The 22,339-nt window shown below is 34.4% G+C and overlaps 2 protein-coding genes across 4 annotated transcripts; one reads left to right on the top strand and one right to left on the bottom strand.

Annotated features, from left to right (window-relative positions):
* The first annotated feature begins 2,667 nt into the window (after positions 1 to 2,667).
* Positions 2,668 to 15,471, top strand: LOC102587437 (7-hydroxymethyl chlorophyll a reductase, chloroplastic). Of its 3 annotated transcripts, none has more exons than XR_001472480.1 (20): positions 2,668 to 2,766; positions 2,914 to 3,016; positions 4,034 to 4,118; positions 5,426 to 5,537; positions 5,685 to 5,769; positions 5,949 to 5,990; positions 6,091 to 6,169; positions 6,864 to 6,915; positions 7,018 to 7,080; positions 7,750 to 7,847; positions 8,706 to 8,741; positions 8,819 to 8,880; positions 12,080 to 12,107; positions 12,927 to 13,006; positions 13,121 to 13,190; positions 13,276 to 13,333; positions 13,991 to 14,055; positions 14,139 to 14,233; positions 14,314 to 14,511; positions 15,309 to 15,471. XR_001472480.1 is itself a non-coding variant. In XM_006340841.2 (19 exons), exons 1-19 carry the CDS (start codon positions 2,691 to 2,693, stop codon positions 14,402 to 14,404), a joined length of 1,380 nt encoding a protein of 459 aa, XP_006340903.1. In that variant the 5' UTR covers positions 2,668 to 2,690; the 3' UTR covers positions 14,405 to 14,752. The 3 variants fall into 3 exon arrangements, 1 of the variants encoding a protein (XP_006340903.1); XR_001472481.1 differs by lacking the exon at positions 15,309 to 15,471 and adding an exon at positions 15,210 to 15,282; XM_006340841.2 differs by lacking the exon at positions 15,309 to 15,471 and having other exon boundaries at positions 14,314 to 14,752.
* Positions 15,472 to 19,614: 4,143 nt separating this feature from the next.
* LOC102587108 (probable indole-3-pyruvate monooxygenase YUCCA3) lies at positions 19,615 to 22,063 on the bottom strand. The gene is made up of 3 exons (XM_006340840.2): positions 21,213 to 22,063; positions 20,541 to 20,912; positions 19,615 to 20,187 (listed from the first exon to the last, which is right to left on the bottom strand). The coding sequence occupies exons 1-3, from the start codon at positions 21,900 to 21,902 to the stop codon at positions 19,954 to 19,956; spliced, it is 1,296 nt and encodes a 431-aa protein (XP_006340902.1). The 5' UTR covers positions 21,903 to 22,063; the 3' UTR covers positions 19,615 to 19,953.
* Positions 22,064 to 22,339: the final 276 nt, after the last annotated feature.

Genomic DNA, 22,339 nt, shown 5'->3' with positions numbered 1-22,339 from the left:
CTTGCTTAGCAACCAGAATTCCATTGGTCTTTCTATTTACTGTCTTGTGAAGATAGAGAAGTTGTTTCTGATAGACCATTGGTCAAAGTAACCTATATGCAGAATAGTATGAAAAGAAAATACAATAGTGAAGAAGTTATAATGCAAATAACCAAATACTATGTAATCAAGCAAAAAGTCATAAAAACATGTAGTAAAAAGTTGAAGAAATAAGATAGTAGGAGAGTAATACTAATAATACTGATAAAGTGAAATTAGACAACACACGATTACGTAATAATCGTGTATTTTAATCATTGATCTTCATATCCTCCTTTCTAGGTCATGTTTTCAATAAACTGCAGATATGTTATGTTTTGTCTAATCATATCTCTCCAGTACTTTTTCAGGCCTATCTCAATCTTTTTTGAGACTCACCATAGCCAACATATTACACCTTCTCTCCACTCCCACCTTGTCCAGAATAACTGCATTCCTAATTATATCTTTCTTAGTATGCTCGCTCATACATCCATCTCAACATACTAATTTCTGCTACTTTCATCTTTTGGACATGCACGTTCTTTACGGATTAACACTTCTTCTCATACAACATAGCTAATCAAACATCCACTTTGTAAAACTTACACTTATCACTCCAATATATTTCATGTTTATTCACTAATTAGATTTTATGGTTTGACAATAATGTGTCCCACATCGTCATTGAATAGTAATCTTTCTTTGTTTATATTATATTATGAAGCAACACTGCTCGCCGGGCTCAGTAACATGGGCTTGTAACCCAAGTGGGGGCATTAGTGTGGTGGAATGTTGGGCTGTTCCAGATGGTTGGGCTTGGTGGGCTAATTTCTGGCCTGCCCTGTCCAAGCACAGAGTTGGGCCTTGTGGTCCAATCGAAGGAATGGGCTTCTGGGCTCCTAAAGCGGGGCAGACTGCGTGAGGCTGGTTTCACAGAACAACGAACAGTTTCCGCTCTGTGCAGTGGAAGGATAACGAGTCGGTGCCTTCCAAGTCCAGTAACGCCTGATGGGCTGCTCCAACTAAACCACCATTTTTTGGTCTAAAAACCAATTTTTTTTTGGAGTTTATCCGAACCCACTCGACGAAAAAGTCATGTATATTTTGAATCTCCATAGTGAAAAACCTGATTCCGACATTGCTTTTTCGTTCCAACAAGTATATTACTGCTTTATGAAAATGCTTGTCATGGAAATATTACCACTAAAAATCTAAAATGCTTACTCCATATTCATATCCAATGAACTTCACGTGTACCATAATTTAAATCTGTCTTACATCTTTCGTCTTGGTTCCCACCCGTCTGATTTCCCAAACACAAACTATATAGATCTTACTTTTCTTGAGAATTTTCACTAACTCCCAACCGAAGACATGACCTTAATTTACCATCAAGTTCCGAAGCCACTAATGCAAGTTAGAGTGAAGCAAAATTATTAATGAGAACAAGAATTGGAACTAATTAAATCAAGTAATACAACAGACTAACAAATTAAAATATTGATGATAGAATCAAAGTTTAAATAACCATATTTTCAATATCATCAAGTAAAGCTGAGTTAACATATAAATAATATAAGTAATATATGCTTTGTTTATAGTGGAACAAACAATTTATCCCACATCGTTATTGGACAGATTTCTTTTCATTTTTATAAGAGTCGAGCTTAGTAACTTGGGCTTGAAACCTAAGTGGGGACATTAATGTGGTGGAATGTTGGGCTGTCCCAGATGGTTGGGCTTGGTGGGCTAATTTCAGGCCTGCCCTATCCAAGCACAGAGTTGGATCATGTGGGCCCAATTGAAAGAATGGGCTGCTTGATTCCTAAAGTGGGGCGGACTGCGTGAGGCTGGTTTCACAGAGCAACGATCAGTTTCCGCTCTGTGCAGTGGAAGGATAATGGACCGATGCCTTTCAAGTCCAGTAACGCATGATGGGCTGCTCCAATTAAACCACCACTTTTCTTTTTTTTTGTCTATTAGCATATTTTTCTCACATTGTTTTGAAAATATCATGGTCACTTGTACTGTTTCCCTTTATGTAGGAATAAGTTATACATCCTAAGGCGTAACTTTGTGGGTTTTGAAAACTGGACTTATGCTTCCATCGACATAAGTTAGGTAGGAATTAAGTTGTGCCTTAGAAGATACAACTTGTGAGTTCTGAACTTCTTAAGGTATAACTTTGTGGGTTTTGAACTTATGCTTCCATCAGCATAAATTATGTAGGAATTAGGTTATGACTAATAAGATATAACTTGTGAGTTATGAACTTCTTAAGGTATAATGTTTTGAAATTGAACCCACCCTATTTTAGGTATTCATTCGAATGGCTATATGATTTTACTTCAACGGAATGACATGTTACGTGTTGTCTATCTCATCAAAATGTCAACGCAATATGGTATCGAGTACTTACTCAGGGCAAAGCTAGGTAGGACCAAAGGGGTTCATTCAAATCACTTTCAACGATACATTATTTATATATGATTAAAATTATTTTTTAATTTTCTAAATATTTAAAATTCACTATTTTGTACATCCAAAAATAAAATAAAATAAAAATTAATCAAGTACCGAAACGACACCGTTTTGGTTCCACTCTTAAAAGAATCTCATTTGATATATATTTGTGGCGCAAAACACTTGTGCAGATACACAGAGCAACAATGGCGTTTCTTACTGGAAAATTCTCTGCTTTACCTTTCAAATTTTACACTATTTCATCTTCTTCACAACAACAAGGTTCTCTTCCTCTTCATTTCCACATAACTAAACAAATTTCCTCTAAGAGGAATTTTTTTTTACAAAAAATGACAAACTTTTGCTATGAGTTTTTTTTTAAAAAAAACTTAAACTTTGTGTGTTGATGTTGTTTGAATTCTTCAACAGATGCAAACCAAAATCCGAAATCAGTGAAAATTAGAGAAGATTGGAGGAAAAAATCTCGACCTATTCCTCCTGGTGGTACTTATCCAGCTAAAGACCACTGCAGGTTCATAATTCTGCTTCTTTTTTAAATTAAAATTTTAGCTTTTAATGCTGTAATGGTAGGTAAATGCGTAGCTTGATCATTTTTCTATTTATTTTTTTGAAGTTTTGTTTTTGTAGGTTAGAATAGTGAAAAAAGTTGTCATTTTTATTTGTTATCTATAAACTATGACATAAATACATAGATAGATATCTTGAGTTGGCCTCTACTAGCAACTGAACACTCAAAGTGAGCATCTCAACTGGTTTCCGCTGTGTGAGTTGAACACTCCCAACTTATAAAATGATCATGTAAGACACATAGCGTCGGGTGTCTACGAGAAACAGTGCGGATGAGTGGAAGTGTCTAGATGTGCATTCTTAAAATTGGAGTGTTTAGTTGTCAGTTAAGAAAAGTTAAGGTGTTTATTTATATATTATGCGTTAAACTATTATGTGTTTGAAGATTTTTCCCTTTAGGAAACTATGGTGGCTCAGTTTTCATAGTAAATGTGAAAGAATTATAAATATGAGGGAGATTGGACATTAATTTGGCATGAAGTATAAAAAAGAACGTGAAATATTCAATTTGAAATGGAGGAAGCATTCATTGGGTCTTTGAAGCATCGTTACTTTCCATCTAAATAGCTAAGCACGTGAAATGTTTTAGCTATTTCCGGTGGTAAAACATGAAAAGAAGGACAATGCTTGTAATCAATTTGTCCTAAGTTGGGTCAAATTTTGTAGAATGGAAAAAAAAAAGAGCTTGAATGATGAAGTATTGTTTGGAAGACTGAAGTATAAGTGCTGAAGTTGACAAGAATGTCATATATAATAATTAACATTTTTTTTTTTGAAATTGGTAACTAATAATTAACATTATTATATACTAATTTAATGTTTTTGCGGATTATAAGTTAGTATCATCTTTAACCACTCATCTTCATACTTATTTAAATTAATTGCTTGTATATTTTGTGACTATTTCATAATCATTATAGTAGTTTTTATCTGATGGTAGTATAACATTTCTGGTTTGCAGCCACTGTGGTTTGTGCGACACTTACTACATTGCTCATGTGAAGAATGCATGTGCTTTCTTGGGGGATGGCATGTCTAGAGTTGAAGTGAGTCTTTCTCTACTCTTGTACATGTCATGATACTGTTGCTTTTAGTTGCAGTTCTTATTGTTTATGCCTAGTTTTTGTTCCTTAAGTTTGTCATAATTGACCGACTGGAGTTTGATTATTGCATGCTTTCATTGTCACATGCAGATTTTCCCTGTGAATTTCGTTTTGTCTTTTGTGTCCTTTGAAAAGCTATCTCATCCATATGGCTTTACATCTTATGAATATATACAGTGTATGCAGTGCAGCAAATCTTGGCTGTGTTATTGCAGTGTGTTGTGGAAGTCATAAGAAAAATTTGCAAGCTAGAAAGATGCTCAAAGAGAGTAGTGGTTCATGTTCTCTGATACCGTGTAATCCACTATTAGCTCGTGTGCAATTGAATTCATCTCTCTTTGGTCACCCCACTTTCATTAAAATCCCTTTTGTTGGGAGCATGAGAGATTTTAACACTTGGTTACTAGGAAAAGTTGCATACTAGAACTTGATGGGTTCTCTGGTCCTCGCCCCCGACCCCAACTAGTTTATTCACAAGTATGTTTGAATTTTATTTTTCTGTTTCACTCTCTTGGGTAAAAGGTATGCTGCTTTGAATGTTGACAAGATATGGGAATAAATGAAGTTTTAAGCATTATTATAGAGCTATAAATTACACAAGGGTACAAGACACGCATATTGGATCTTTATAAGAATGATTTCTCTAGTTGTTAACATAATCTCGCCATACTGAAATATATGGGGTGGAAAATGTTATACTGAACCACAGTATGGTTGGACTCTAATCAGACTCCTCATAGGGCAATGGGGAAACATTCATAGACCTCCATCAAGGTCTTCACTATGGTGTACATCTGTCCTCTTCTCTTTTCTGTTTTCTTGTTTTTTCTATCTTGTGTTTAGTAATATCATACAGCCCAGCATAGTTTACAGGTACAACGTAATCTCGTGACAGGTCAAACTTTTTTTCCCCAATTTTATACAAGTTCTTTTTTTTCTTTTGTCATTGTCCAAAGGAACTTGGTCAAGTTTGAAAATTAGTCCGTCTTTAGTTTGACTGGTGGGTGGAGGATGATAGGGGGTTCATATAAGTTCTTTTATGAGAATGAATGATTTGACCACTCACTAAAAAACTTCAGTGCTGGCTACGAGTAGCAGTTCCTTGAAATGCGTTCTCAACTCACTCATGCTATGCTATTAGGACCTTCTCTTTTGGTCAAATTTATATGAAGTAGCTCAAAGTAATCAGATAATTTTTTGGATGGAAAAGTAGCCAGATAATGTTGACTGTTCCTTATCATCTTCTTTAGGCTTTGGAACCTATTGTCCATGGACGAGGACGGAAAGAAGATTCCTTGGATGAGACTTATATGGGGGTGTATGAGAATCTATTGTATGCTCGTAAAACTAAGCCTGTGGAAGGTACAACTTTGGATGCTCTTATGTAGTATTCTAATTCAAATTACAGTTGTTTGTCTTTTTGTGCTTCTCTAGATCACTAAAAGAATGTGCCAATTTCTTATGAATCATCTGGTCTTATTCCTATCTTTTCTCCTTTCTGGCATTCAGGAGCTCAATGGACGGGGATAGTGACAACTATTGCCGTGGAGATGCTAAAAGCTGGGATGGTGGAAGCTGTTATTTGTGTCCAGAGGTATGGCTTGCATCCAATTTGGTTAAAAATAATTTAGTTCTCCCTCCTGGTTACTTTCATTGTACATGAGTTATGCATTTGAAATTTTGGTTTCTCATTTATCTTCTTTTTTTTATAATTATTTTATATTTATTATCCTGCAATTCATGGATTCTTACCTTTTTTTTTACATTGTTTAGTGATCCAGAAGATCGATTTGCTCCCCGACCTGTCCTGGCAAGGTTTGTGACTGGAATTCCTGAGCTATTTGTATTCATGCTGATTTTTTACTTGTTAATTTAACCATTTCCATCCTCCTCTTTAATTTTATGTTTCTAATAGGACTCCAGAGGAAGTTATAGCAGCTAAAGGTGTTAAGCCGACACTGTCTCCTAATCTAAATACTCTTGCCTTAGTTGAGGTTTCTTCTTCCACTTCCATTATCATCAGAATCTTTGATTGTTCTGTTGTCATCAATGCATATTTAATTTGTGTAACTCTATTGAATTCTGAATGGAGCATGTTGTCATGGATTGAAGATGTCATATCTCTCCTTTATAGGTAATTGGAACTTGTGTAGCTATGCTTTGTTATTCTTCCACCGCACTACCAAATTAGCTTTACTATCACCCCCCCTCTCCCCTTTCAGACCGCCACAATCTAAAACTTAATCAAATTGCCCCAATCGGGGATTTCATTAAGAGAAGCTCTTTTGCTTTTCTGATTTGTTTCATATGATGGTTCGAGTTGAATTCCTTTCCTGACAATTTCAGAGTCTTTTCGCCAAATGTTTCCTCTCTATCCGTTGGAAGGTCGTAGGTATTTTTTTTTTACTTCATTTTAACAATGTGAGCTTATTTTTCCCCAAATGCTTTCTCCCTTTCTTTTGGGAAGTATCAACCATCTGCATATCACACTTGTAAGGGTAGGCTTCTAGTTATTTCTTTTCATAACAATGCAATCATGGAATTTCACACTTTCTAGTCGTGCATGCTCTAAAGCGTTAAAAATTGGGCTTTAAGAGATTCCAGTTTTCACTGAGGATTGTCACGCAAGTTTATAGTATAACTTGTAGTTCAAATGTTGAAGTAAGCAATATTTTTTCCTGGAAACAGGCAGCTGGTGTAAAGCGCCTTCTCTTCTGCGGGGTTGGCTGCCAAGTTCAAGGTATTCATGTTGTTATGATCTCTTCGTCTCTGCTTCAAACTTGATGTTGTCATTACAATTTACATCTCTGTATCTTAAGCACAACAATTTCCTAACTTGCAGCTTTAAGATCAGTGGAGCAATATTTGAATCTGGAAAAGCTTTATGTACTAGGTACTAACTGTGGTGAGTAGTCGGTGGCATTCATAGACTCCTTCCCTCACATCTTTGATCATGTCTAATATTGCTATCAACTGCTAGAAATTTGATTATGTTTGCAATTACGTGTGTTTGGACAAAGATCTAATCTATTTATTTTTTATTAAATAACAAAAGGTTTGATCTATTAACATCACCCATAGGAGTCCTTGTTAGTTGTTAGTATCTCAAAAAAGAGTCAACTTATTTTTTACAGTTTGTCCTCCACAGAAGCAGGGAGAGAAAATAAGACATATAGTAAGTGGACAAACTGGATAAAGATTCAATGGAATCTTTTATGATGCTCCCTCCATTTCAATTTGTTTGTGTGGTTTTGACTTGGCACGAAGTTTAATAAAGTAAAGAAAACTTTTGAATTTCGTGGTCTTAAACTAAAAATATGTAGAATGTACCAAAATGCCCTTTAACTTGTGGTTTTAAATAGGCCATGTGGAAAGTTGGAATTAAAGAGTTTCAGAAAAGGGAAAGAAACATTCTTTTCAAAACGGACTAAAAAGGAATAAGACAAACAATTGAAACGGAGGGAGTATATAGTAAGTGGGATGCTCTATAAACTGCTTTTTATTATAATCTCCTTTCCCCTCTAAGGTATTTTTTAGGCAATATAGACCTATACTAACTGTCTTTTCTCAACAGTGGATAATGGACCACGAGAAGGCTTAGATAAGTTTCTGAAGGCTGCTAGCAGTGAACCTGAAACAGTTCTCCACTATGAGTTTATGCAAGACTACAAGGTGTGCTCCTGTTATATTACTTTCATAAAGAAAAAAAGGTGAGCTCCTGTTACTCTTTTATGACAAGCTGAGCTTCATTGTGAGACAACCTATGCATAACCTCTGTGATCTTGGAATTCTATCCATTCAAGTATAAGAACAAGGAAACCAACTTCTATATTTTGTGTTTGTCATGACGATATGTTCTCTGATTTTGTTGTAATCTAAAACTTCGTTAAACAGCCTTTCTTAGCCTGATAACTAGGGTGATTTTCTAGAATATGGTTTTATTTGGTTGGTGAGGTAAGTTCATTCATGAAGATGCACTTCAATATATCATATTGTCTCCATCCTGCTAAATTTTATATGACACATTTTTATTTTGGGTGTACAAAAATCTTTGACACCATCTTACTAACAATATAATTTTATACAACTTCATCAGTTTCTCGAATTTAAATCTTTTTGAATAGTCAAATTATTAAGGTTTGATTTGGCATTTCTATGTCAACCTAATTTCGTTAACCAAAATATTTTAATATTTTCCTCAACTACTACCTATAAAATACACAAATCAAACTAATATCTTAAGTACCATTCCTCGTCCTCTGGTGTCGTGTTGAATTTGACGGAGGGTGTACTATCCTTTCTTGGATCAGAATCAAATCTACCAATAAGTAGGATCTTGCAAATGAGAAAGACTAAACTAAGCTCATATGTGCTTCATCACCTCGTAGATGAAAACATTTCGACAGTTAATCCTGTAAAACCATATTTTAGCTTTCTTCTTTTACTATGATTTAAAGGATATGCTATTGAATTACATGAGATAGTTTTCTAATCAGTTGAAGCACCTGTCTAAGCTCTACATTTCAACAGGTCCATCTGAAGCATTTGGATGGCCATATTGAAGAGGTAAAATAGCATCTTCTTTTTCGTATCTTTTGTTTTATTTGAATGCTGTTTATTCAGATCTATATTTCACTAAGCAGGTTCCCTATTTCTGTTTACCAGCAAATGATTTGGTTGATGTTATTGCGCCATCTTGTTACAGGTATTTCAATTGCTTATTCCTGATTTGCTGAAGCCTTTAAACAATATCTGCATACTTAACCTGTAGACTTTTTGGGTCAGAGGTCGGTGGTGGACAAGTCTGAATATAATTTTTTTTGTTCCTTCTCTTTGTGCTCGTGGAAATGATTCTTTCTTTCTCTCTATGAGTTGATCCAGTTAGTCAATCAACTATAAATTAATCCTACATTAGTTTGGCTGGCTTTATGTATCCTCTGCATCCATCGTGCTCTGTAAGGTCAATTTTGTTCCAATATTTAATAATTTGTGTTATAAGGAAATTATGGGTTATTTAAAACTAAAGATGTGAAATATCACACTTACCCCTACGTGGATATACTAGTCTTCAACTAGAATAAAAAGACCCTTGAAAAGCACTAGCACTAATAATGCAAGCGTAGCAACAACTATGCTTGAATGACTGCATCTTAGCTAGTTGGTATCACCTATATGGATATGGAGGTTTATGTGGGATGTAGTCAAACCGTCTTAGGCGACAATTCTCTAAGTGAGCTACTTAGACGATCTACTGGATATTTTTTTTAAAAAAAATGTGTTAATCACCCGAAAAATTATTGCATGCCAACTATTTCTCTTATGAAGTTCATAGAAATGTAACTTCCCATCTCATTTTTGGACCCAGTTATAAATCAAAAGAAACTATGATCTCAATAATGCTCGTAAGGACTAAATAATCTCTTTATCATGGCCATGGAAGGACTAAACAACCTATTTCAGACAGCAAAAGTAAAGGGCTGGATCAGAGGTTTCCAAGTGGGAAATAATACAAGAAATAATCTAGAGATTACTCATCTACAATATGCAGATGACACTCTAGTTTTTTGTGATGCAGTAGAGGAGCAGATGCTGATTTTGAGGGTCATTTTCAATATTTTTGAGGCTGTTTCAGGTCTGCACATAAACTGGAGCAAGAGTTTCATCTATCCAGTCAACACAGTGATAAATATTGAAGACCTAGCCAATACACTAGGAGGGAAAGTGGGTGAATTACCAACAACCTACTTGGGAATGCCTTTGGGGTCTAAGAGCAAGTCAAAAGAAATATGGAGTGGAGTAATTGAGAAATGTGAAAGGAAGCTTGCAAACTGGAAGTGTCAATATTTATCGTCAGGTGGCAGACTAACTCTAGTTAACAGTGTCCTGGATGCCCTTCCCTCGTACATGATGTCATTATTCCCTATACCAGCCAAGGTAACCAAGAGGTTGGATGCGATTAGGAGGAACTTCTTATGGCAGGGAAGCGAAGATAAGAGAAAGTACCATTTGGTCAAATGGGAGGAACTATTGGTAAGTAGAGAGGGGGTGGACTCAATATCAGAGAGCTGAAAACCCAAAACAAGAGTTTGATGATGAAATGGTTGTGGAAATTTGTCTCACCAGAAGTATCTCTATGGAAGGAAGTAATAATAGAAAAATATGGCATGGAGGATAAATGGATGACAGAGGTGATCACCAACCCTTACAATTGTAGTGTATGGAGGTCTATCAGGAACCTATGGCAGCTGGTCAAAGAGAGAACAAGCTGCAAGGTGGGCAATGGAGAAAAAGTAGCTTTTTGGAATGACATTTGGTGTGGGCAGGAAGCACTCAAACATACTTTCCCTGTACTACATAGTCTGAGCCAAGGACAAGAAGCAACAGTGGCAGAGTTATGGACAGGACAAGGGTGGAACCTGTTTCTAAGAAGGGGACTAAATGATTGGGAGATGACAACCATAGCAAGATTTCATGATACAATGCAAATGGCTACCAATCTGACAGGGGAGGAAGATAGACTAGTATGGAAGGGGGAGAGACTGTAAAATCAGCATACAGAGAACTCAGGTCTACGGAGGAGCAGCATGCAGGATGGCCCTGGAGGATGATCTGGAGAACAGAAATTCCCTACAAGGTGAATTACTTCACATGGCTCTTGGCAAAGTAGGCAGTCTTGACACATGAGAACCCAATCTACTTAAACAAGAGGAAACCCAATCTACGCTCTAGTTGCTATCTATGTGAAGAACAGGTGGAGACAGTCAACCATCTCTTTTTACACTGCAAATGGACTGATCAATTGTGGCAGATGTTTACCCAAAAGAGGAAGATTAAGTGGACAAAGCCTGGGAGTATTATAGAAGTCCTACAATGCTGGAACAGGGATGGAAATGCAGGAAAAAATGAGAAGAGATGGAGGATTGTCCCAGCTTGCATTTGGTGGACAATTTGGAAGGAAAGGAATCAAAGATGCTTTGAAGGAAAACAGAACAATATCCAGAAGATAAAGACTAATTGCCTAGGGCTTTATTATTTTTGGTGTAAGCAAGTAGTGATAGGAGATGCTGAAAATGTGTTTAATATTATTGACTGGTTGTAACTAGAAGATCCTAGGAATGATGTAAGTAAAACTTTTTGGAGGGGGACTACACTTTGATGTAGTATACCTGTGGATATATAGAAGTAATGTTACCTTTCTCAAAAAAAAAAATAATGCTCGTAATATCCTTTCTTGGTCAAACTATTCTAGATACTTTGTTCATGGAGTAAGGGTGAAAATCTGTGGAAGAAAATTTGGTGTGCAGACAAAGATTTTGTAGATTAACAAATTTGATGACAAACAAAATCTTCAGGAACCGTCTTTCTTCCTAATAGTTAATATATTTAGTATTCAGTTACATTCGTATTGAGAAAATTCCTTCACTTATGGAGCATAAACTTGGGGAAAAGTATACATAAGTATGTTAGTATGTGCACGAAGGTAGTGTCATGGGCTTATCACGTTCTACGTGATCTCTGGTTCTCACTTGTAAGTTGTCTCCTCTGATATGGACAATTGGGTTAAATCAAGTTTGATAAGCCGTGTAAAACTATACTTGTAGTTGAGTTTGTTGCATATAGTAGCATTCCCTGCCGTGTCAATTTAGGAAATAAAGAAATCATCAAACTAATAAAACATTCTTTTAGACAATGTCAACATGGATTTCAGCTGCTCTACAAATGTCCTTAAGGCTTAAGGCTTAAGGTTAAGATGCTATGTAGTTGGAGAAGTCTAAATGGACATTCTATACAAGCTTCACGTTTCCTACATTCTCATTTATCATATATTTCATTTTCCTGTCTCTCATTCTTCAGAATATGAACTTGTGCTGATCTGTAAACTGTTCTTTCCTTCTATGTTACAGCTGTTTTGACTACACAAATGGCTTGGCGGTGAGTTCTCTGTTCATAATCAAAGGCCCTGATATATTGCACAATACAATTTTCACAAAGAATACAGAGAAAAGAAACATCCAAGAGCAGCATGTGCACAGTACATGCACATACGTTAAGACTTTCAAATAGCAACGGAAAGCATACTCTTAAATGCTACTTTGATTAGTCTTAGATGCTGAAAGGTGAAGTGTTACTGGTGGAATATTAAATTTTACTGGTGTAATTTCCTGCATTTTCAAATGCCTATTTGTCTATTATGTTTGCCACTTATAAATAGGTCTGTATTGTAGTCATCAAATCATTAAATCTTGAATACATCTCCTCTCTCTTCATGTCTCACAAACAAAGCTTTTTCTAGTGTGTAGTTTTCTGACAGGGAAAGAGGTTTTGCAAAGGCATCCTCGATCATTGAGGAATTTATAGGTTCTAGAGCTAGACCTGGCCACTCATTCGCTCCAACTGTTTTCAAGTGAAAGCTTGTGACAGATCTGGAGATGAGATTCAGTGGTTGAGGTCCAAGGGGGGATTTTGTAGCAAACTCATTTTGGTCTTGGATGGTAATGCATTATGGTTCCGTCATAAGTTTACTCTTTAAGGTTTCTAGAATTCGTATCATTGAAGATTTGATGCTGCATATCTTATTATCCATGACAATTAAGTATTTTTGCTCCTTGAAGATTTATCAGTCGCTGTCTTGCTCTATTACAGTAGTTTCCAAACATTAACGTGACAGATTATTTCTTTTAAATAAAAGCAAAGCTTGATAATCCTGGTGCATGCCAACATTTCAAATCTTACCTTTAAGGAACTTTTCAGGATTTGGTGGTGGGATACATGGGTGTGCCGAAATACAGTGGAATCAGCATGATGCAGCATCCCCAGTATGTTACTGTCAGGTAAAGTATTGCCAAATCGTATAAGCCGTTGACAGGTTAATTAAAAGGACATGCTAATTGCTCTACCCTCAAATAATCTTGTTTAAGAGATACTTTTGCACATTCCAAATGCAGAAATGAACGTGGTAGAGAAATGCTAAACCTTATCGAGAACCTCTTGGAAATTACTCCAACGATAAGTAGTGTAATACATGTTGCTCCATCTCACAACTTTTCCTTTAAACTCTTTCTTGTGATATACTTATTTCAAAGCATGCATCTTTTTTCAGGGTAAGCGGCGTCCATTTGTCGTGGAAACCGTGAAGGCAGATGATGAAGCAAAATTTGGTATGTGGTATTTTGTGATATTTATTCATTTCATAAGTTGTTACTAAGCAGGCTCTCTCTGTACCCATAGTGCTGCTGGTTCAGAATTTGATATCTGCTCTCGGGGTTTTGTACTGTTCTTTGTTGGGTTCATGTGCAAGTATCAACCATCTGACTTTTTTCCCTATCCCTTTTCCCTTTCAATGTTGTTGAAAAGTATGAAATGTTAGGGTCTCAATCTTTCTTGATGCTGAGTCCATTTTCTAATATTTGCTTGTTCAAGTTATGCGTAATTTGATGGATTTATCACTACGCTTGGAAATTGATTGTAGATGAATCTCAATTTACTTCGATAACATTCATAAGCAAGTATGTTATGTATATACAGGCATAACAGGTTACTGGTTCGTTTACTTCTATAGTATGTTACACATCTCATCGACTGTTTATTTAAGATTAACCTTAATTTGTATTAATCCTTGTAAGTCAAGTGGATTTAGCTATTTAAGTTGCTTCAATTACTTCATTTTTTATGATACTCCCGGTTGATTACAATATGCTGAAGGCAGAACCCCGAGAAGTAAATCCATTTCTGTTATATTCTTGAAGTAAATATTTTTCTTGAACACCTTCTGGTGATCTCACAAGACTTGATGCAGAAACTTTCTGAATTTCCAGGAAGAGGTCCTTCTCAACCTGCTCCAAAGTTTGTTGGAAATTTAATAGCATTTCTTCTCAACATAGTAAGAACTTTTTGTTCATTGACTTGTTACTTTCAGAAAGGACAACAAATTCCCTGTGCTTAAACTTGTTTCTCTGGGTTCAGGTCGGACCGAAGGGTCTAGAATTTGCACGTTACTCGCTAGATTATCACACAATCAGAAATTACTTACACGTAGTCCGCAAATGGGGAAAAGAAAGGTTTGTAAAAATTCATATTTGTTCCAGTATGATGGATTACACTAATTTTTTCTCTCACTCGTGTTTTTGTGAAATTGCAGAGCGGACAGACATATGCCTGAATATTCAAAGAAAATTGTTAGCATGTACAACCAGAGTGGAGAAATTGATCAAATGCTTTCCAAAAAGTGAATAATTTGATGGTGAAACTTTGGTGTTTGCAACTCAGGCTTTGGCGAACAAAGTTATCCGGTACCTATGCTGGTGGGAGGCTGCAAGTATCCCGTAAAGTAGTCGAGGTGCGTGCAAGCTAACCCGTACAACACGGTTATCAAAAAAACCTTGGTGATTGCAAGTTGCAACTCCTTGTGTAGTGTCAAATTAAACATGCATCTGAATTAACTCTTTTTGATAGAAATGTAATTCCTTTTATAATAATTAACTATGCTGACTATTGGTAAAAACAATTCTGCATGTATGTGATTTAGTTTCAAATGCTTGTGCTTTTGATAGTGAATCCATGATATCACATTTGATTTAGCTTGGCTTAAGATATTTTTCTGTTTGTCTTCTGGTTCAAACTGAATGTGATATGTAGCTTATCAAGAGTCATTTCGACCTATCTCCAGTATGAAGTCTGAAAGATGACTTATAGTTTTCGAAAATAAAACTTTCATCGTTTCAATCCATGTTCAGAGTACAATGATAAGGAAATTCATTTTTCAAATTCTTTTTGAAATGGTTAAAAGTGTTAGTCAATGATTATGAAAGACGACTGGTGGACTGTGATTTCACTAAGGGAAGTCAGTATAAATACACGAAGAAGTAAAGGAGATTCAACATATAGTATATCTATATAAATTTTCTTATCTATCTATACAATGTGATTTTTCAACAAATTGACACCCCTTGGACAAGGATGCTCCACCACTATTATCTCATGTTTTATATGGGACACCTATATAAGCTTCATATATTTTAACTTTACCAATCACAGGATACACATTCTTCTAGTAGGACATGCAACAGTAAGATACAAAGATATAGTGCCCACCATCCAACTCAAGTTAACACTTGCAAATTGACTGCTTATCAGGGCATGAAGGAATGGGCTTTCTTATGGAACTTTGAGGAAATAGTTAGTGACCCAGGCCATGTGTATTTCTCTCTTGGTAAAAGTGATGTCTAATAATAGGTTTGCAAGCTGAGGCGGAACTAGAATTGTGAGTTTATGAGTTTTGAATTCTAGAAAATATAGCTTACTGATTTATGGATATATTATTTATACATATTAAATAAATTTTAACCTCCACGAGATAAGGGTAAGGTGTGCATACACTCAACCCTCCGCAGACCCTGCTGGTGGGATTACACTGGTATCTTGTCGTAGTAAATAAATTTTAAACACAAATACAGCTATTGAGTTGTGTCTGTTGAAGTGTGTGATCATCTCATCTAAAAACTTAAGTTGTTAGAGAGAGAACTCTTTTTATTATTTACTTGTATTTCTCAACAATGTCGAATCCGTAGGAAGAACTGTAGCTCTGCCCCTGGTTGCAAGGTTAGGAAAAAAATCTAAGTTCCACTGCAGAAGGACATAATAGAAACTGTGGCTCCCTGTTAGAGAAGTTAAATTCAAACACTTCGCATGGATCAAGTTGAGGAACATGAGCTCTGTGTGTTTTACATTCATTAATTTATGGTTTGAAACTGTCTTTTTTTTTATATATAATATATCTATATTTGTTTTTACAAGAATTTTTTATGTGGTGGTGAAGCAATTCTAGATGGGACAGGAGATAAGGGTTTGCTGCATGGTTGATTCAACAGCATGGGAACTCATATGGGTTGTCTATATATGTACTACTTCTTTAGATTTTCTTCTTTTTGTTTAAATCTTTTCTGTCAGTGGAATTTTTTTATGTTCTTTGTTCATTGTGCAATGGGAAATTTAAATCATGTTGGATCTCATTGAAAAGAAGTTCAATTCCCATTTCATCTTATATTATAAGACTAGTAATACTATCCGATGGAAATTATAAAATAATACTTAGAACCTATCGGTCATTAAAGCTAAAACACTATATTATCTTGCATACAAAATTACATAGTAATACACGTTAATAATGTAAAGGAAAGTGAAAATTATTACATTTTATCATTTATCATTAATAACATAAGCATAAATTAATGACTATAAAAATACATACCAGGATCTGTAACATTCAATAGGAGGAAAGTGCACAAATATTTAATTGTGGAGAAGAAGAAGAGGTTCATAATTTATAATGAGAGGAAATCCCTCTATTTATAGATAACAAAGGGTAGTGTGAACAAATATTTATTGTGCCTTATCGGAATGGTTACAACTATTTGGAAAAGTTGCAACCCTTCGGAAAGGTCACAACCTTTCATAAAATTCACAACTTTTCATAAAAGTCACAACTTTTCATAAAAGTCGCAACTCTTCGTTAAAGTCGCAACTCTTCATTGAAGTCACAACTTGTTAGAAAAGTCACAACTTTTCATGAAAGGAGAAGGCTAGTTTTGTAAATAAATAAATTAAAAGGGAATTCTGGTTTGTAGTGGCGCCACGTAGGCGAGCCTAAGGTTCTCTTTTATATATATACTAGTTTTTGAGCACGTGCTTCGCACGTGTGTTTCATGTAAATTTTTATAGATGGGAAGTCTAAAAGTCATTAACATTTTAATTAAACTTTTTTTAAAAAAAAATTGTAATTATTATATACATATAGATTATAGATGATAAATATTAATAAATTAGATATTTAATTAGGAACTAATCTTAGGAAGTCTAAAAGTCATTAACATTTTAATTAAACTTTTTTTAAAAAAAAATTGTAATTATTATATACATATAGATTATAGATGATAAATATTAATAAATTAGATATTTAATTAGGAACTAATCTTAGGAAGTCTAAAAGTCATTAACATTTTAATTAAACTTTTTTTAAAAAAAAATTGTAATTATTATATACATATAGATTATAGATGATAAATATTAATAAATTAGATATTTAATTAGGAACTAATCTTAGGAAGTCTAAAAGTCATTAACATTTTAATTAAACTTTTTTTAAAAAAAAATTGTAATTATTATATACATATAGATTATAGATGATAAATATTAATAAATTAGATATTTAATTAGGAACTAATCTTAGGAAGTCTAAAAGTCATTAACATTTTAATTAAACTTTTTTTAAAAAAAAATTGTAATTATTATATACATATAGATTATAGATGATAAATATTAATAAATTAGATATTTAATTAGGAACTAATCTTAGGAAGTCTAAAAGTCATTAACATTTTAATTAAACTTTTTTTAAAAAAAAATTGTAATTATTATATACATATAGATTATAGATGATAAATATTAATAAATTAGATATTTAATTAGGAACTAATCTTAGGAAGTCTAAAAGTCATTAACATTTTAATTAAACTTTTTTTAAAAAAAAATTGTAATTATTATATACATATAGATTATAGATGATAAATATTAATAAATTAGATATTTAATTAGGAATTAATCTTAGGAAGTCTAAAAAGTCATTTAACATTTTAATTAAACTTATACAAATCAAATATTTAAATATTTTATAACAATTTAATTAATAGAAGGGGTAAAACCGTAATTCAACTTTTCAACTTTTTTTGTTCATGCTTATAGTAATATATGATACATATATATATATGATATATGATTGTTATAAAACAGGAAATACTAATTGTTACCAAGGAGACAACCATGGACCACTCCTCTGAACCTATAATCAACCTTCTTCTTCCCCCTTCCTCAATGATTCAATTGAATTGTTTCCTCGCAATGCCTCTAACTCGAGATTTTTATTCATAGAACTGACCATCACTTGTATATTCATCCATCTATCAGTTACGTCTGTCTCCCTCTCCCTATCTCTTTTAGATGAACGAGGCATCTATTGTTACAAAGTGATGCCCTTTGGATATTTCAATTTATGGACATTGTACAGGAACCAAATAAAGAAGAATTGAGACAGGAGAAAAAATTTAGGATGCTAACATGGCAATGATTCATATAAGATTTGCTGATAGGTGTGGCTAGGGCTAGGCTAGATGGATAAAATGAATCATTGTTTCTATTTCTCATAATTTTCTATTTTTGGTAAGGCAAGCTGTTTTAATGAGATATTGTGAAAAAATGTTAGATATATTTTGACTTGTGAAGAGGGGAATTTGATTACTTCAGGATGAATCTTTGAACTACCAAATCCATGCAGTTGTACCCCTTTAAAGTTCAAGATAATCTTCTCACTTTACTAGGTGATAATGCCTGAGCTAGCGAGACTCATATGGCATTGGTCTGAGGTATGGCATTCTAAATTCTATCCAATTTGGGAAATCTCTTAAAAGTATACTTTATTATACAGGTGAAAGTTTTAGAAAGATCAAATAGTATCAAACTATTCTCCAAGTTTGACTTTTTCTTTCTTATAATCGAGAAATTTCTGAGGGCTAGTTAGCTGATGCATGGTTCGAAACTCAATGAATAATGAGTTTGTTCCTTTACCTTTTCTATATACCAGGTTATTGTCCACAACAAAGTTCAAAACACACATAACGTGTTATGCCTTTACCATTGAATCCTATGTTGCTCAGACTAGTTAAAAATCTGCTACTTTCAGAGGATGGATCCGACATGCACACAGTGACATTTTTAAAGAGTCTGAGCAATATAGACAGGGTACCTTCCAAGTTTGACTTGAAGGCAAGGGGATCTTTTTACCCCCTATGTTTCTCTCTTCTTTGTGGGCTCTATCCATGTGCTTGGCAACATGGGGGTGCTCTAAGAGTTATGCATAGGTATTTTCTTGAACTAAACTAGTGAAAAGTCTATGTCATATTTAAATTTAAAGAAGGGATGTTGTGGAATTATGGATATTTTGGTCCACCATATTTAATGGGGCCCCTAGGTGGACCAAGTTCTAGAGATAGATCCCATCAGTAGAATAAATGACTTAGGTGGACCAAAATTTATTGAGTGAGAGAACCTTCCTATTACCTTTGACCATTCTTTTACCAACTTTGACAATATCATAAGGTTAATTTTCCTTTCATATCTGTGTTAGATTCTCCAAAAATCCATCGATATTTTTGAAAAGTCTGAGCAACTTAGCTCATGATATACAAAATATATATGTGGAACTGTTTACAATATATGTATATTGGCTAGGGGCTGTTAATATTTTTGGTTGAGTGAACAACTGTATAACCTTCCTTACTATTTAAAAGGAACTGATTAAATTACTTACAAGAAAAGGATATATATATATATATATATATATATATTGTCACATTTTTTCTATTAGTACATATATTAATAAACCTTTTGTACAAATTTCTCCTTAGAAGTAGATGCTAAAAAAAGCCTCTTCTTCCTACTAAAATGCCCAAAGATGAATTTGGGTATTTCTCTGGACAGGGCTGCTCTCTGTTTTTGTCTTTTGTCACAAAATGGTCTTTACTTTTTTCCTTTTTTTTTGGTTACTTTGCAAGTAAAAAATTACAGGAAGAAAAGGTAAAAAGTTAAAAAAATATATAAAAAAATTATATTAGAAGGGTAACTTGGAGGGTCTATTAGAAACAACAGATAGAGGTAAGATGTGTGTACACTCTACCCTCTCCAGATTCTACTTGCAGGACTATACTAAGTATGTTGTTGTCGTTGTTTATTAGAAGGAAGGTAACTTGCTTCTTCTATGACATGCAACAGCAACAGATTGATTTTTCTGTTTAATTTCTTCTTTCCAAATTTTGCCAATATCTTGTGATACTTTAATTGCATCCAAAGATGCACCAGAAAGTCCTCTCCTTGTAAATCCAACTGCATATAAACCAGCTTTTCCTTTCCATCCATTTGGAAATGGACTTCTTGGAAATCCCTCCCTTGAAAAAAATTCACTTTCCTGCATTTTAAAAAGAAGAAAATTAACTCATTATACCAAAATTCAAAGAAAATATTTTTGAAATATATGAAACATAGAAAAAAGGACAAAAAACAGAATTTTATTTGCTGCTCAGATCTCTGATCTAATCCATTCAACTATTTTCTTGGAAAGCTCAATCTTGTTTCTGAAAATATTATTACCATAGTATAAAAAAATATGTGTACCATCCACCTGATCATATATAACAATACTACAAGAAATAGGAACAGAGAATCTAAAAAGAAAAAAACAACTTCCATAACTGTCACAACAATCCATAAATTAAAAAATAAATACACAACCAAAATAAAAAGTTGTTTTATTTTTCTTACCTTTAACCAAGAAGGAACATTGCTGCAATATCCTGTAGCCAAAATGATACAATCAATTTCTTGAATTTCTCCATTGACAAATTCTACTTTTCCTTGAGAAAATTTCTTGATTGCTGGAACTATCTTTATGTCTCCTGTTTTAATCTTTTGTAATGCACCTATGTCTAGAACTGGAGTTTTTCCTTCTGTGTTTTTGAGTTGTAAAGGTCCAATGGATGGCCTTTTTAAACCATACTTTTCTATGTTTCCAAGAAGTAACCTTGCTGCAACTAGTAATATCTTGTCAACTACATCAATTGATAGCCATTTCATCATTGATACTCCTAACTCAAACGTCGATTTTCCGAGTATTTCCCTTGGTAAAACATGAACCTGTTCCATGAAAAGATTGAACATTATATACTTGTCATGAGGAATTAGACATGTCAAGTGCAGATTTTCTGGCAAATGAAGGACATAGACATAACGCGCTCAAGGAAATTGAGTGTTTTTTTTCTCTTGGTAAACGTAAGTCATGTTGTTTATGAAAGATTGAACATTTTATATACGTGTCATGAGGAATTAGATATGTCGTGTGCAGATTTTCCGGCAAATGAAGGAAATTGAGTGTTTTTCTTCTTCTTTAGCAGATGTAAGTTATGTAGCTTATGAAAGATTTTAAATGAGACTTACCGAGCTTCGAACAACCATGGATGGACTTGCATTATGGTGGCAAAGATCAAGTGAAACTTCCATGCCTGAATTGCCACATCCAACAACTAACACATTCTTCCCTTCATAAACTTCCCCTGTTTTATAGTCACAAGCATGCATAATATGTCCACCAAAATCTTCTAATCCTTCGAATTCAGGCACTACTTTTTCTGCATTCTCTCCTGTAGCCACCACAAGCCACCTACATATATATTCAATGACTGAACCATTTCTACACACTGTCTTCAACCTCCATAAACCACAAGTTTCATCATACTTAGCAGAGTGGACCGACTCATTGAATCGTGGGCTGATCTCAAAGTTCTTGGCATAAGATTCAAGGTAGCTAATGAATTGGTACTTGGTAGGATATTCAGGGAAGTTTTGTGGAAATGGGAAGTAAGGCAATTCGCAGAATTGTCGTGGGAGGTGAAGTTTAAGGCGATCATACGTCCTGTTTTGCCATAAGGACGCAATGCAGTTGGCGCGGTCCAAGATCACAAAGGGAACCCCTTGTTGTTTAAGGCCCGCGCCAACTGCTAGTCCTGAAGGACCAGCACCAATAATTACAGGACCATTTACTAGTATACATCTACCAGCAAACAAGTCTTCTTGTTCAAGTTCATGAACCATTAGAGGTGAACAAGGACTGTTACAATATTGATTCATCAAGATAAGTTCTAGAAATATGCAATGAACTCAACTTTTGTTTTTCTTGCAATTTTTTTTGTTGTTGTTGAAGATCAAGGAGGAGAAAAGAGAAATATTATGAGTTTTCAAGTTGACAATGAATTGTGTGGAGAGGGTTTAGAGGAATAGAGAGGTTTAAATAAGGGGGAAGTTGGCCTTGAGAGGGGGTGGGGGGTGGGGAAGGGGATGTAATTAGGATTTGAAAATGATGTGTTTATTGTCCTTTTCATATGATTAAGTCTGTGGTCTTCTCCCTTACTTTGTTTTGATATGAACATATATTCTTTTAATTAATGTATCTACCTATAAGCTATACTATATACAATTGTTTAACTCCCTTTGAACCTATATACTTCCTCCATCTCAAAATACTTATGGTGTTTATCATTTACACGACTCTTAAGAAAATATTAACC

This window comes from Solanum tuberosum, unplaced genomic scaffold, assembly GCF_000226075.1.
Source record: "Solanum tuberosum cultivar DM 1-3 516 R44 unplaced genomic scaffold, SolTub_3.0 scf00020, whole genome shotgun sequence".
In the NCBI taxonomy this organism is placed as follows: domain Eukaryota; kingdom Viridiplantae; phylum Streptophyta; class Magnoliopsida; order Solanales; family Solanaceae; genus Solanum; species Solanum tuberosum.
Note: the sequence above shows the minus strand (reverse complement) of the source record. Positions and strands in the feature narration are given on the sequence as shown.